General features: G+C 30.7%; 2 protein-coding genes across 3 annotated transcripts; both read left to right on the forward strand.

Annotated features, from left to right (window-relative positions):
* Positions 1-1522: 1522 nt before the first annotated feature.
* Positions 1523-5725, forward strand: LOC110703296 (3-ketoacyl-CoA thiolase 1, peroxisomal-like). 2 transcript variants are annotated; one of them, XM_021881082.1, is made up of 8 exons: positions 1523-2000; positions 2366-2546; positions 2644-2773; positions 3649-3772; positions 3860-3968; positions 4209-4292; positions 5367-5376; positions 5484-5725. In XM_021881082.1, exons 3-8 carry the CDS (start codon positions 2727-2729, stop codon positions 5512-5514), a joined length of 405 nt encoding a protein of 134 aa, XP_021736774.1. In that variant the 5' UTR covers positions 1523-2000; positions 2366-2546; positions 2644-2726; the 3' UTR covers positions 5515-5725. The 2 variants fall into 2 exon arrangements, with proteins under 2 accessions (XP_021736774.1, XP_021736773.1); XM_021881081.1 differs by lacking the exon at positions 2366-2546 and having other exon boundaries at positions 1524-2000.
* Positions 5726-15409: 9684 nt separating this feature from the next.
* LOC110703100 (RNA polymerase II C-terminal domain phosphatase-like 4) lies at positions 15410-16129 on the forward strand. The gene has a single exon (XM_021880855.1). It carries the CDS (start codon positions 15410-15412, stop codon positions 16127-16129), a length of 720 nt encoding a protein of 239 aa, XP_021736547.1.
* The last annotated feature ends 436 nt before the right edge of the window (positions 16130-16565 follow it).

Raw genomic sequence — 16565 nt, forward strand, 5'->3', positions numbered from 1 at the left:
TATATATCCAAAAAATATATATCCCAAAATCAAAGTTACTATGTCAATTATAAAAGATACTATATTATAAAAAAAGTTACTATTCCAAAAAAATATATATCCCAAAATCAAAGTTATTATGTCAATTATAAAAGACAATATATCATAATAATCAGTATTCAATAAATGATTTAAGCATTTTATTTCTTGATTTTTTATCTGTTGAACACTAGAAACCTTGACACAAGGGAACGTGAACAAGAAAGCTTTACAACAAATTAAAAGTAGACTTTGGTGTAGTAGAGCGAGCTACCAATTATATTTCATTGAAGCTGACAGCTATATAGAGCAGAAACTAAATCACCTAACTATATACATTGAACCTTAAATAATATAACAACCTTTCTTCTACACTAATGTAGTAATAGATATAGTGACCTTTATTTAATCATGTTGTTAGCCTCCTCCCAAAGTCTCAATACTTCCATTTCACAGGCCTTCAACTGGACGAAAACCATAAAAACCCCAATTTTTGTTAATTGTTATGAAATATTTGTGGATATCCATTATCCTCCTTTGTATCATTCCGGAATAATCTAAATCTAGGGTTTATATTCTTATCTAATCAAACAACATGTTATTAGCACCAAACTCTAATCAATATGTAAATTTTATACTCATTATTATTTTGTTGTGTCGCATCTTGAGAAGAAATTAGAAGGAGATTAATCTTGATCATCACACGTTTCAAGAATGTCATATCATTCCCAATCCTCATTAATTAATTTGGGACTAGTACAAGGAGTCTCACGGTATTAATAATTTGGTTACAAAGAACTACTCATATTATTTTTCGATTGCATTGGTTTGTTTATCTTGAATCATCTTTATCATCTATCCATAATATTATAGATTAGCCTTAATTAAGGGCTATACTTTATTACTTTATTTTCTTTTCTTTCATGAGTTACAGGCTAACAGATGTCGTTGACAACATGAAGTTGACGATAAGGCTGGTTTTTATAGTGGGAAAGGTTTTGATATCAGGAAAGTTCGTTCTCAACTATCCTGTTATTGTTAATTTTAAACCTTTACATAATATGTTTATATTGTTTCTCAAATTTTCGTATTTTTATTATTCTTGGAGTTCAATGAGCAATTTGGGAATAGTTGAATTTGATGCAGAAAAACTAATTAGTAGTTTTGTTTTGACTATGAGTTTTGTTTAGTTTGAATCTAAAAGGGTATTTAGAATTATTATTGGGGTTAATTCTATGAACGTATGGTTTCACTAGTGGAAAAAATCTCATTCGTAACAGGCTATTTGTAACGGGCAAAGCTTTGCCCGTTACAATTAAGATATTCGTAACGAGCAAAATAGTGTCCGTTACGAATACTTATTTATTCGTAACGGGCAAAAATAATGTCCGTTACGAATACTATACTATTTGTAACGTACAAAATACCGCACGTTACGAATAGTATACTATTTATAACGGACATCATGGGCCCGTTACGAATGAATGGTCCAGGCGTCCAACTGATGAGATGAGCCCATTAGTTACTTAGGGTTTCACACATCTCCTCATCAGCCGTCACTCCCCTCTCCTCTTTCACTGTCTTTCTCTTTCCTCAAGATTCATTCTCTTTCACTCTCTTTACCACCTCTCCTTACCTCCATATTTCCTTTCCTCTTGATTATGTGTTTTTTTTTAAATTTATGTTTTGTTTTTGCTACTAGATCTGTAGCAATTAGATTCAAATTGGTAGAATTTTTGGGTTTTATTATTGGATTTTAATCTGAAATTTATTTGATGCTAGTTTATCGATTTGTCGCCCTGGCGCTGCTTCCAAAGCTAGGGTTTATTCCGATGTTAATGTTGTTAGAACTAATTGTCCTTGTATTCGAACTTCTTCCAAAATTCGGTGTCGTTTTAGCTCGCCGAATGATGGTGATAGCATTACTGGTAATTTTGAAGCCGATGATGCTGATTACGTCAATTCTACTGTCCTCGAAGCTGGTATTGCTATTTTTCACTTACTATTCTTATTCTGAATCTTATCTGTTGTTGTTGTTTCCTTGAGAATTTTGATTTCTGCTTGACTTTTTAGTTGAAAGTTTGACGGTTATCTTCAAATTACGATAAAAAAATTGCGATGAATTATATGAAATGTCCTGCAATATTCTCATTATTGATATGATCTGGTTTATTTGTGAATTGTGATGTCGTTAATTTCTGTAAATTCAACTGATGAAATTGAAATTGTGATTTCCTTTTAATTTTCAGATTTGGCTTGTATCACAGTCGTTTAATGTATTAACACACATATTTTATGTGAAGACAATTGCTTATTCGTTTTCCTTGCTTGGTTGGATTGCTGTTAGTTTCTCCTGTTGAAGTACTCATTCGAATTAGGCTTTGGCGTGTGTTGATGGTTTCGTGCTTGCTCCGGTTATGGTGATTGAAAACCAACATTCACGTGTTCCAATATAAAAAGACTAGCTAAAATTTTAGAACGAGTAAATAGGATTATTGGGATTACGAGGCTCTTACTGTTCAATGGGGGTTTGTTTTTCTTTTTCTTTTTTGAATTAATTTGATTTGATTTGATTGAATTCTCAATTCGATCTGTTGATTAATTGGGGTAATTGGAAATTTGCAGTGAATAGGATGATTATGAGGTGGTGAGGAAGGTTGGGAGAGGGATGTACAGCGAGATTTTTGAAGGTGTTCATTGTACTAATAATGAGAAATGTATCATTAAGATCCTCAAACCTGTCAAGAAGAAGAAGGTTAGTTTTTTAATCTTTGTTCTTTATTTCTTGGTGAATTTATATATATTTTTTTCTATAAAGTTGAATTTTTAATGTTAATTGTAATTGGATTGTTATTGGGAACTGAGAATTTAGATTGTGAATGTCAATGTCATGTTTTTTTTAGCAATCTCTGTGGTACTACCTTACATGGGCGGAATTGGGAGTATTTGTTCTGAATTATCAATTTGTGGGGTGTTGTGAAGGACGACTTTGGTGTGGAAATTAGTTTAGTTTTCTTTAATGCTAATTTCACTTATGAAATCCATTTTTTTGGTAATGTTTCAAGTAAAATTAATATATTGTAATTGCATGCATCCGATGGGCTTGTTCTCAAATAATTCTGATTTTCTTCTATCAAACGGATCTCGAACATAGAAAGAACAGTTGACTATATCTTGTAAGAGGACCCTCTGCGCCTTTTATAGTGATAGAGTGTGAGGCATTTAGCTAACTAACTCATTTAAGTCTTTTGTGTTGCTATGTGAGTTGCTAGTATGCTTTGATATGTTGGATTAGAATTATCTCAATATGGGCTGTAGGTTAGACTGTTAGAGACATCACCCAAATTATCCCAATATGGGCTGTAGGTTAGACTGTCAGAGAATTCAACAATGGCGGCTTCAATCAATCAATCAATCAATTATCCCCATTGAATTTTGTTTTCTGTGTTTGATGTTTTTTGTTTGCATGTTGATTTAGAGGAAGTGATAGTGTTGGAAATGAATTTCGGTTTTAGTTGCGTATTTTAATCTTAAATTATCCGCACTTGTTTGATTTTGTGAGTTTGATGTTTGAGAAATACTGTAGTTTATTTGTAAGGTTGAATTGCTATTATTAATCCTATGTTTTAGGAGCTTTGCTACTGTTGGTGTGGATCCTTCTGTTATTGGGTTTGGCCCAGCTTTTGCCATTCCTGGTGCTGTCAAATCTGCCGGGCTAAAGCTTAACGATATCAATCTATTTGAGATAAATGAGGTTAGCACTCTGAACAAGCTGCCTCATATTTTCAGGTGGTGACTTCAACACCATTTCTCAAATTTGTAACATCCATTTTCAATGCAGGCCTTTGCATCTCAGTATGTTTACTGTTGTAAAAAGCTGAACCTCGATCCAGCGAAACTTAATGTTAATGGGGGAGCAATAGCCCTTGGACATCCCTTGGGAGCTACAAGTATGCATTTTGGCTTTACTAGAGAAAATGCTTATTGATTGAGTTAGGCTCTGTTTGGGGAGGGGGGATTTATATCAGTAAAAATCAGTTATACATTGTAAAACTCGGTTATCAGCAGAAATCTAAATCTGATTTCAGTGCGTGAAATTAGTTTTAATCTTTTAAAATAAGGTAGACAATAACGAAGCCTTGTTGATTAGTGTATTGTTGTACTCAATTCCTACTTTGCTCTTTTTTTAGGTGCCCGGTGTGTAGCTACTTTACTTAATGAGATGAAACGCCGAGGAAGAGATTGTCGTTTTGGAGTCATTTCCATGTGCATAGGTCTCTCTCTCTCAACACCTCATGTGTGCAACCTAAAAGCTAATTTAATTTTGTAAAGTTGAAGCCACTAAAATAACCTCAAATTGATTTTGGTTTGACTGTTTTTTGCAATTGATTTTGTTCTGTAATTTGATTGGTTTTTGGTTCAGATCTAAGGAAGTAGATTAATTGATGAATTTTTTCATGTTTTGATGTTTGATTATTTGGATTTTAGATTGTTTTACGATTTTTATGCTTTTTTTTTTGGTTCATGTTTTGTGGATTGATTGCTTCATTTTTATATGAATCCTCGTATATTGAAGTTATTGGATTGTTGAATTGAAAAATTGGATAAAATGATATATGATTAAAGATTTATAACAGAGTTTTAAGTATTTGATGTGTTTAGCTGATGAATATGATTTAAAGTTTAAGAATTTCCTAGAGTCCGAATTTTGTGATCTTGATTCATTAATTGATTATAATGCATTACCTGATTACTGATTTGACTTTAAGGTTTAAGAGTTTCATGATTTAAGGTTTTACTTTTTTTTTTTTTTACTTTTTAGTTTTAGTTTTAGTGTGAAATAATTTGTTCATGTCTGCCAGTACTGCAAGGATTAGGCCTAGTGATAAAAAACCTGTGGAAGATAAAGTGCTGTCTGCTGTGCGTTGGAAGATAAAGTGATAAAAAACCTGCATTAGCTAGTATACTGAAAAACTGTGATCATATATATGAATAAATTATTGTCATTGTTACATTGAGTATGTAACGGTTATGAGTGCTAGCGGAAGCAAATAAATTCATGGACGATAAACCCTAAAACCCATAAAATAGGACAACCCCTGAATTACCAGAGTGTAAGATATATTGCCTTTGTATCATTCTGGTTACTGAAGTATTATTTACTTTCATTGATGTATCTTTTTGGTTATTTGAAGAATAAGCTTTCCTCAATTGTGAAAAGATCTAAGAATTTCACCTAAATAAAATGTTCATTGCTATATATAGTAGGATGCCTCATAATTCTTTTTATCCTCGTAATGTGTGTGAGTTTGTTGTAAGTTAGAATTGACTATCTTTAATATTAACAGGAAAACTAAGGTAAACACCAAAAGCTCACAACTATGGTAGAACCATTATTGCATCAGCTGTCCAGTGGATTGGCTCTATATTGATTCAAGAGGCCAATATATTATTCGATGTTGCAGATCAAGTATGGGCCCTTCAGCAAGAGATTGAATTGATGCAGCAATAGCTTTGGCCTAAGAAGAATCAACGAAGCAGAAGGTTTGGACTAAGAAGATCATTGAAAAGTTAAATAGCTTTGGACTAAGAAGAATCAATGTAGCAGAAGGTTTTTAGTTTTAATTATTTAGGCAATAATAAATGTTTTTTTTTTTTTTTTTTTTTTTGCTCATTGTATAAATATGAAGTACTATTTTTATCTCAACTAATTAATAAAATAATTGTCCTATAATTTTTATGCAAGCTAGCTAATCCAGCACAGCAGCATGTGCTGGATTTTTTTAAAAATTGGGTTACACACTATTTGTAACGAGCAAATATCATGCTCGTTACAAATAATGGGGTTATTTGTAATGGGCAGTTGAAATTCCCGTTACAAATAACTTGTTATTCGTAAAGGGCACTTGAAATTTCCGTTACGAATAACAGGTTATTCGTAACGGGCACTTGAAATGTCGTTATTCGTAACGGACACATGAAATGTCTGTTACGAATAACCCGTTATTCGTAACGGACATTTGAAATATCCGTTACGAATAATGGGTTATTCGTAACGGAAACATGGAATAACAATGGCCATTCGTAACGGCCGCATACGTAACGGACGCTGCCCATTACGGATGGGCCCTTTTTGCCCGTTACGGATGACCTTTTTTCCACTAGTGTTTTTATGAACTTGTAGTACATATATTTGCTAGATTTTGGTATTACTTTTCCTATCCGTAAATGAGTTTGGTTATTTCTCCATGCTTGATAGCAAATATGAATGGTTTGATTTAGCAATTATTTACCCATATAATTTGTTTGTGAAATCCTATGTTTAATGCCGAATGTTTGTAAATTGTACGAAGTAAGCCTAAGGCAAATGTGAAACTATTTATAATTTATGTATTGAATTATGTTTTTATATTTCAAGTATGAAATGAACCATGTGGTTTTCCACTAACGTGAACGTGTTAATGTTGGTTGTTTATGTGCTTGTTTCTATTTTCTAATTAAGCTTTATCAGGCAATATATTGATATAATTGATCCGACAGTATAGTTGATTCAATCAATTCAGGTATGTTTTTATTAAAGCGTGAAGTAGTAGGTTCTCATATTGTTTTTACCTTCTCATTTAGTTATATTATTATGTACCTATTATTATTATCCTTATAAGTTGATAAAATTATGAAGCATACTATATACATTATATTGATTGATGTGTGATTAAATTCAATTATAGTATTATGTACCTACTTAAAGTTAGATTATTGGAATGAATGTAAGTTGAATATGATGTGCGGACCTGAAGTTCCTTATATTTATAAAGAGTATTCACACACATAGACTTAAAGTTCCTAGTTTGAACATATAAAGGGCTCAAAACCCTTAAGGATAATAAAAAGAGATGTGCATGATTTACAAAGCTAAAGCATGTTGCTTAGATATCCACTACATACTAACGTGATTCTATAAACACAACGTCATGAAATAATATTATACAAAAGATATTGAATAGTATTCAAGTTATTGAACTTTGGGTGAGAATTTGAATGATTAAAAAGGTAACAAGCATGTTTGCATGAAATTATTCTTGATTATAAAGTTCATAAGTATTTGAGCAAAGAATAGTGTTATGAGTTCAAGAAATTCATTAAACATGCTATTTTGAGCAAATTACTTGAAGAATGTATTATGTCCATAGTTTACAGAATTTTCAACACAAAGATTAATATGATTGGGCAAGAGGAACAAGTAAGAGTTTTATGAGAATATTTTTCTTTGCTTGATACATGACATTACCAAAATAATTTATGGTTTAAGTGTAAAGGATTTCAAAGTTGTTGGATAACTTAATTTATTTCATATCCCCACATGCAAGGATTAGGGGGAGATATTATTCATTTCGTTATTATATGTAATCGTTGCACATTAATTGTATGATATATTGATGGTCTGTAGTGCATACATAGCATTAATATCAATGTCAATAATTTATTTAATAAAAGCGACCATATAATATTACATATTTACAAATGACACCATCCTGAAGATGGATGTAAATAAATGAATGTCATTGATCATTACTAGTTGTAAATGCTCCAATTAAATTTATTGTCCCAAAAGGACAACATCGGTTACTAATGAAACCTAAAGCACGGCTGAAGCATTGTAGTCCAATAGATTAAAAATAAATAAATAAATAAGAAGAACCTTCGGAAAAAGGAATGGAGCAAATATTGACAATGACAAATTTGAGGAAATGATAAATCCCATTACATTTCTAGAATAAAATCATTTTTAGTAAAATCAATATGTCTCATGATTATACAAAAGACTCCAAAAGAGTATGAAATATCCAACAAGATTAATTAACATATATCAAGATTATAGTCAAAACTCCAGCAGAGTATATATATGTAATTATTGGATAAAATATTAGTTGATTGTCTTTCCAATTGTATAAAGAAACACATTTTGGTGTTCTAATATCACAATACATTCATGGTCATGCATGAATTAAGTTTAAGAAAGTGATCACTAGTGTTGGAAAATTAACCAGAGTTCAAATCTATAGAAGTGATTGGATGTGATAATTAAATTAGGTCATTCGGGTTTAATAATTACCCGTTATGGAAACCTGAAGTTTCATTTGATAATGTGTTAACGCTCTCTTAATGTTAAATATATGAAATGAATTGAATGACAAGACATAACATTGAGATTGAGCTATATTTGGATTGTAATTCATAATAATTTGTATATATAAAAAATTTCAAGGGTTAATAAGTTTTGACTTTTTATATAAAAGAGTAATGGGTGACCAGAAGTTCACCAAAATAACTTATATATTATTGTCAACTATCAAGTGACTAGAAGCTCACCAAATACACTATTTAAGTCTTTACAGATCTAGAAGATCACCAACTAGTAAAATTACAAGCAAGTGATTTATGCTTGTATAACAATTCTTTTGATTGGGGCTATAATATGTTAGCACATAAAAAAAAAGGAAAATAAGGAAAGTCATCAACTATACATTATATGTCTCCCATTGATATTGAATTATTGATCTCCTAAAGAGAACAAATTATGAAAGAGTTAATAATAAATACATATGCGTTATGAAGAAATAATTTAAAATTGCTCTCTAGAAGAGATTAAAGCTTGTTTTAATATAATTATTCCGAGAGATAAATTTTGTTGATTATGATCCTCCTATGAAATGAATTTTATTGAAAGTTTGTATACTAAGTTGGTGAAGAACTGTGATGCCCCTATATATGAGATATTTTACCAACTTAGGGGGAGAATTGGAGTAAGTTGGAAAAAAGTAAAAAATAAAAAATAAAAAAAAAAATAAAAAAAAAATAAAACTGATGATTCCTTTATAAATAATGGTAATTTGAAATGTTTTCTAGCAAACTTTTATCCATATGCTATCAAGATATGTTGCACATTGAGATAAAGCTTGCCAATTGTATATATACTTGAAACACTACACCTGAAGTGTAGATTGTATAATCAGTTTCAAAATAAAGATGTGGTATATGGCAAGATAGTGCAGTTGACACTTTTAATAGTGTAATAGTATATTAATACCAGGTGTATGAAATACCTTTGAAGTTGTGTAGATATCTGAATTGTTACAATAGATGGCCTGTGATGTAAGAAAAATTATGTTGGTACCAATGAAAAATGTATTCAGATATCTTTGTCAAAATAGCATGCAAATTAAAATTGTAACTTTATATAATGATACCGGTATATGATGGAACCGATAAATAATGCATATGCATGATATAATCGACTAGTGAATAAGGGATCTGGAATATATATCCATTTTAATGTCGACATAATGATAATAATCATAAGTTTATTATGGACCAGAAGTCTAATGAAATATGGATTTTTAAATCCACACTGTACAGTGTCTTGCAGAGTCTTATGTATGTTCATATACATGTGTGAGTCATAGGTTAATGAATTATTCATTGCGTATATTGAAATTTGTTAGATGCATTACTCATTGTATATTTTATTTTTTATGTCTCATATTGATGCATTAGTTATATACATTAATTGTGGTATATGTGAATATTTGTTCAAAATATATATAGTATGGCGTATTTGTAACTTTGAAGGAAATTACAAAAAAATATTTATATTCCAATGGGCTTATAGTTGTGATGAAATTATTGAAAACACCGATTTAATAATTTTTAAATAACTAGTCCTACAAAATTTTTTTAATATTACAATTATCAAACTCTTGAAAATTTTATGTGACTACATCATTGACATCTCAACCTGAAATTTGAGTATATAAGAGTTAGTGAGATTTACTATTTGTATTCGTAGAAAATTATTGTGCAGTTAATTATGAAACTTCTAAAGAAACGGGTTACTTATGTGTGAGACTGTTTCTTATGATCCAGAAGAACCATGATTAATGTATATAATTGCATATGTTATATAATAATTCATATGAAATTGAAGAACGACATTAATAATGTCAAGTTTTGTCATCAAATGATCATTAAGGATTGTTTGATCAAATAATAATTATCAATTTCTATTATTAACGACTTCCAGAAAAAGTCATAACCGCATAAGTTTAATTTTTAAATCAACTAGCATAAGTTTAATTTTTAAATCAACTATTAAACAGAGACTTGAAATAATGATATTAGAGATAAACACATGTATGGTGAAATGAAAGACACTTCACATGTTCACGTGAATACTTGAAGAATTGAAGATGCAACTTCAGCTAAGGAGAGTCGAAGATCAACGAATGATACTTTACTTACTACATATGAGAAGATATCCAAACATATTGGATTCATCGTTGCGGCACTAGAAGATCTCAAGTTATGTATTCATCAGGGGGAGAAAATACGCGCTGCACTCTTTTTCCCTTGACCATGGTTTTGTCCCAAATTGGGTTTTCCTGGTAAGGTTTTTAATGAGGCAGCATCTCGAGCGTATTACGAAGAATGATGTACTCTTTTTCCTTCACTATGTTTTCATCCCACAGGGTTTTTCGTAGAAAGGTTTTAATGAGGCACAGTCTTCGATAATGGACATCCAAAGGGGAGTGTTATGAAATATTTGTGGATATCCATTATCCTCCTTTGTATCATTCCGGAAAAATCTAGATCTAGGGTTTATATTCTTATCCAATCAAACCCTAATATATTGTATGTATATATACACCTTATCATATGGAATATTATATATAGATTTATTCTCTTTCCATCTCTCATCTTTCCCCTTATTTCACAACATTAATATTATTTTTTTAATTATCTTTTCCACACCAAAATTCACTATTAACACTGCATAATTAATAAATCAGAAAAATTAATAAATTTAAAAAATAACACAAATCAAAATTCTACTCACAATACAATTAATTTTATTTAAGAATTTGTAAGTAAAAACATGGTGCTACAAAACCGTGTAAGATCTAAATTACAAGCTAATTTGTCATCGCTGTGGTTCGTTTGGCATCGCTGTGGTTTTCTGTTTTTTGGTTTTTTGTTATTTAAAAGTATATTATATATGTCACAGAATCAAAAAAAATTTAGACTTATTAAAATCATGATAATTTTGAAAACTGACAACAGAAAAGTGGAAACACCTTTTTCTTGTTTCCAGTTTTTGGTTTTTAGTTTTCAAAAAATCAGGAAACTGAAAACAAAAAATGATGCCAAACAAGCCCCCATTAGCCGATTTGTTTTTTTTTTTTTTTTTATAATAAAATTATAAAATTTAAGGCGGCATGGATTAGGGATGGAAATATGGAAAGTATATTATAGATATATTTTTATTAATCAAAACATCAGCTTTAATTTCCTATTAGCTTTAAGTATTTTATATGTCGTGTATAATCTATATATATCTTGGACCAAAACCTAAAAATTTGTTTCTTTAGTCTTTCCTAAAGCAATTCTAATGATTTCATCTATCCAAAAAATTACAATGAATTCATCACTAACAAAAAGTGAGATTAATCGTATTCGAGACAATAATCTCCAATACTTGTTAAACTCAAAGAAACTCCACTTAATCCTTGACTTTGACCACACTCTAGTCCACTCTAGAAAGTTGCACAAACTCGCGTCTACGGAAAAGACAACTATTGACTCGAACAAGAACACGAAATCGATTGAGGATAATGTTTATAAGACTTGCGGTGGTGATTATATGGTGAAGTTGAGGCCGGGTGTACGTGAATTTATTAAGTTGGTTAGTTCGATGTTCGAGTTGTCGATATAGACCATGGGAAGTCGGTATTACGCACGACAAGTGCACGAGTTGCTCGTGTCTAAGGCCGGGTTTCCGAGTAATTGTTCGATTATTGCGAGGGAGGATTGTGTAAAGGAGAAGCGAAAGGGGTTGATAATGTTGTGTTATCACATGAAAGAGTTGTTGTAATTGTTGATGATACGGTGACAATTTGGGAGGAATGTTGTAAGAGAAATCTTTTGCAAATTGGCGGGTATAAATACTTTCCAATTAAGAAAGGGTTTATTGATCAAGAAAAGGATACGGAACTTGTTAGGGTTGTTCGAGTTTTGATGTTGGTTCATACTTTGTTTTATGATGATAGTTTTGTGATCAACAATGCTTGGCCCCGGGAGTATGGTTCAAGGGACGTGAGGGACGCGCTCGAGGCGGTATTGATTACATCGCGTTCAGGTTTCGGGTTGCGAGGATAAATGGGGTGATCAAGTGTGTGGCAAAAAGAGTTCGAGAGATAATAGTATGGCTTGTGTTGATTCTGTTCAATTAGCAAGTGTAGTACATTAAATGTGGGGTAATTTAGGGTTAATGTGTTCGTTAATGTTTTAAGTTTTGTGGATTGTTAAAATGGGTTGTTCTAATTGTTGTGTTAAAGCCCTAGGAATTGGGAAGACCCTTCGATGATCATTTATTGTTGTGTTGTTTAATTTTTTAAGTTGTGTGGATTGTTAAATTGGGTTGTTCTAATTAATCTGATTCCTAGGGTTTTTGTATTTGCGTGTTCATTAATTCAATGAGTATCTTAGAAAAATTGTTCTAGGATTAATTTGTGCCCATCATATTGATTAGGGCTATTATGATAATATAATACAAGTATGACTTCTCAATCTTCATTTACCATTTAGTATATGATTTTAATTTTTTAATACTGTTATTTGAGCGCAGGAGGTCTCTCTACTTCTGTTCTATTAGGTGCATCTCACGGATTCCCATGGAGCATATTAACAAATCGAACATAGTGCTAACTTGCTTAAGAAACTCATGTACACCGGGCCTTAACTTCACAACAAACTCCTCACCACTCGAAAGCTTAAACTCGGAAATATCATCGCACATCATGGCTCGCTCTTAAGTTGACTTGAACTTCTTTATCTTTCTTGCATGAATTAGGGTATGGTCCAAATCAAGAACTAAGTGAAGCTAGCTTCTTGCGGTTTAACAAGTGCGTATTATCAATTTGAATATGTGTAACTTCATCAACATTGAGAGATAAGTTGGGATGGATGTATTGAAAGGGTAACATAATGTTTGAAATATAATTAATATAATGTTTTAATGATTATATAGCTCATAATTGATATATTTTATCCAAAAATTTAATTATATTACTTTATTTATGATATTAAATAGTATTATCAAAAAAGTTCTTGCAATGCAAGTAAATTAACTAATAACTATGGCCTTGTATTACATTGTTTAATTTTATTGTTTTCAATTATGTGTTTTTTTAAAAATAAAAAATAAAAAATAGGAAACAAGAAAAAGGTATTTTAGTTTTTTGGTTGACAATTTTATAATTATCATGATTTTTATAAGTTTGACTAATTTTTAATCATTAAATGACATATATTATATGATTTTTTTTTAAAAAAAATACAAAATACAAAAAACCACAACCATACCAAACAAAACCTATTGTTTTCTTGTTCTATTTTTTAATATAATTTACTACCATCAAAAAATAAGGAGTACATTGTTTCAAAAAAAAAAAAAAAAAGGAGTATATATGATCCATTATCTAGCCCTAAAACCCTAACTAACTACTGAGCTATACCCAATTAATTCCCTAGATAAATAAAATTTGTTTATTTGGGGGTACAATCGTCTTTTAAAGTAGCAGTTGAGGGGTACATATGTCTTTTCATGTACTTGTTGAGGGATACATATGTAATTTCCTCACCAAATAGTAAAAGCAAATTGCAAACGGTAATTGGACAGCTCACCAAAAGTACTGAAATAATAACCACACTTTTCCAATATATTTACAAAAATGCCATCAAATTAACAAAAATTCGTTTATCAGGCAGATAAACTTGTATTTGCCCCTAACTACTCCAAAAAAAAAAAAACAGTATAAACTACAAGAAACTAGATAAGATCAAAAGAATAAATGCTTAATAATAAGGAATTATAAAATTTCTTTTTTTAAAAAACTTTGAGTTTTTCAAGATTTGTCACATTCTTTTTAATACAAATATATATTGCATTTAAATAATATTATGTCTTTTGGGGCTATATTTTATATAAGTAAAAATTTTGTAGGTTTTGTTAATCGTTATACTGTTTAGTTACTTTTTTTTTCTATCTATTTTAACCTTTCTAATTTTTCAAAATTTTGTTTATATAAAATAGAAAGAGGTGTATTCATTTAATTTAATAACTAATAATAGTCATTCAGAACTTACAATCATCCTATAAGAGATTTAAATTTTCAATTAAATACACCTAATCTAAATCTCATCGTGATGGAACCGACTAAACCCTACATGGAGGGATGGACTATAAGCTGTTTGTGACTATTATTATTTTTTTGACAAACCGATTTGATTGTAAAATGATCAGCAAGAGTAGCCCTATGATCTTAAGATTTTAATCCATCTTCACATCAGATTTAATATCAAATTTAATTATTTTTTTAAATTTTCAATTATGTTAAGACTCCATTAGATTTATCTTTTCAATCCAATTCAACCTATCAAAAATTAGTTCAAACCCTTTCTTGAGTACAAATTTTTAGGTGATAGTTGCTAAAAATCTTCCTCGCTTTATACTGTTCTTCAATTCCTATTTCGATCAATTTTGTCTGACAAAAAGATTATTGCAAATAAGATTAACAATATGAAATCGAGAGAGTATCAATTATCAAGTTCAAAAAAAAAAAGTACAAATTTTGTCTTACAAAAAGTTTATTTTTAAAAAAAAAATGTTAAATTTTTACCTTTGTCATTATATCAAGTTCTTTGTAAAGATAAAATTTACTCGACATTAATTTTCAAAATGATATACTTTCTATTTTAGATATACATTTTTACAATTTGAATATCAAGAAATTGTTTATTTATTTATAAATTTATTTATCCATTTATACCTAGTAAAAACACGGTGCAACAAAATCGTGTAAGATCTTTTTTTGAAGGGAAAACCGTGTAAGATCTAAATTACAAGCTTAAGGACAGATTGGTTTTAATAAAATTATAAAAAATTTAAGGCGGCATAGATGGATTAGGGATGAAAATATGGAAAGTATTTTATAGATAGATTTTTGTTAATCAAAACATTAGCTTTAATTTCCTATTATACGTCATATATAATCTATATATGTATTGGACTTTAGCTTTAAGTACCCAAAACCTTTCCCGTCAAAAAAAAAAGTACCCAGAACCTAAAAATTTCTTTCTTTCATCTTCCCTAAAACAATTCTAAAGATTTCATCTTTCCAAAAAAATTACAATGAATTCATCAGTAACAAATAGTGAGATTACTAGTATTCGAGACAATAATCTCCAATACTTGTTAAATTCGAAGAAACTCCATTTAATCCTTGACTTGGACCACACCCTAATCCACTCTAGAATGATGAACAAACTCACGTCTATGGAGAAGGGATGTATTGACACGAGCACGAACTCGACTGAGGATGTTTATGAGATTTGTAATGGTAATTGTGTGGTGAAGTTAAGGCCGGGTGTACGTGAATTTATTAAGTTGGTTAGTTCGATGTTCGAGTTGTCGATATACACCATGGGAAGTCGATATTACGCACGACAAGTGCACGAGTTGCTCGTGTCTAAAGCCGGGTTTCCGAGTAATTGTTCGATTGTTGCGAGGGAGGATTGTGTAAAGGAGAGGCGAAAGGGGTTCGACAAAGTTGTGTTATCACATGAACAAGTTGTTGTAATAGTGGATGATACGGAGGAAATTTGGGAGGAATCTTGTAAGAGAAATCTTTTGAAAATTGGTAGGTATGATTACTTTCCAATTAAGAAAGTGTTTGATGATCAAGAAGTAGTGGACACGGAACTTGCGAGGGTTTTTCGGGTTTTGATGTTGGTTCATACTTTGTTTTATGATGATAGTTTTGTGATCAACAATGGTTGGTCTCGAGAGTATGGTTCGAGGGATGTAAGGGACGTGCTCGAGGCGGTTTTGATTAGCTCGGTTTCGGGTTGTGGAGATGATAAAAGGGGTGATGCAGTGTGTGAAAAGAAGAGATCGAGAGATAGTAGTATGGCTTGTGTTCAGACAGAAGTGAAAAGAAGCAGGACAGTTGATATTGTGGTTGATTCTGTTCAATTGGCAAGTGTAGTACATTAAATGTGGGTGATTAAGGGTTAATGTGTTGGTTAGTGTGTTAAGTATTGTGGATTGTTAAAATTGGTTGTTCTAATTGTTGTGTTAAGTCCTAGGTATTGGGAAGACCTTCGATGATCCAATTCCTAGGGTTTTTGTATTCGCGTGTTCATTAAATCAATGAGGATTTCTTATTTTTGATCTTAGAAAAATTGTACTCGGATTTATTTGCGCCCATATTGATTAGGGCTATTATGATAATATAATACAAGTATGAATTCTTCAATGTTCATTTACCTATTAGTATATGATTTTAATTTTTTAGTACTGTTATTTTATGCTGGAAGTTTTAGATCTTTTTTGTTAAACCAAGTTTGTGACAGAACAAGAAAATAATCCGATTCCTGCATACATGCTTAATTTATAACAGATTAACAGGTCCATAAAGGCTTTATTCCCC

The sequence above is a fragment of the Chenopodium quinoa genome, unplaced genomic scaffold (genome assembly GCF_001683475.1).
Source record: "Chenopodium quinoa cultivar QQ74 unplaced genomic scaffold, ASM168347v1, whole genome shotgun sequence".
NCBI lineage: Eukaryota > Viridiplantae > Streptophyta > Magnoliopsida > Caryophyllales > Amaranthaceae > Chenopodium > Chenopodium quinoa.

Bases quoted from the DNA above. Each gene is read 5' to 3' on its own strand.
- LOC110703296 (XM_021881082.1), top strand. From the start codon at position 2,727: ATGAGAAATGTATCATTAAGATCCTCAAACCTGTCAAGAAGAAGAAG. The intron at 2,774-3,648 runs GTTAGTTTTTTA...CCTATGTTTTAG, and splicing joins AACCTGTCAAGAAGAAGAAG to GAGCTTTGCTACTGTTGGTG. The intron at 3,969-4,208 runs GTATGCATTTTG...CTCTTTTTTTAG, and splicing joins ACATCCCTTGGGAGCTACAA to GTGCCCGGTGTGTAGCTACT.
- LOC110703100 (XM_021880855.1), top strand. From the start codon at position 15,410: ATGGAGAAGGGATGTATTGACACGAGCACGAACTCGACTGAGGATGTT.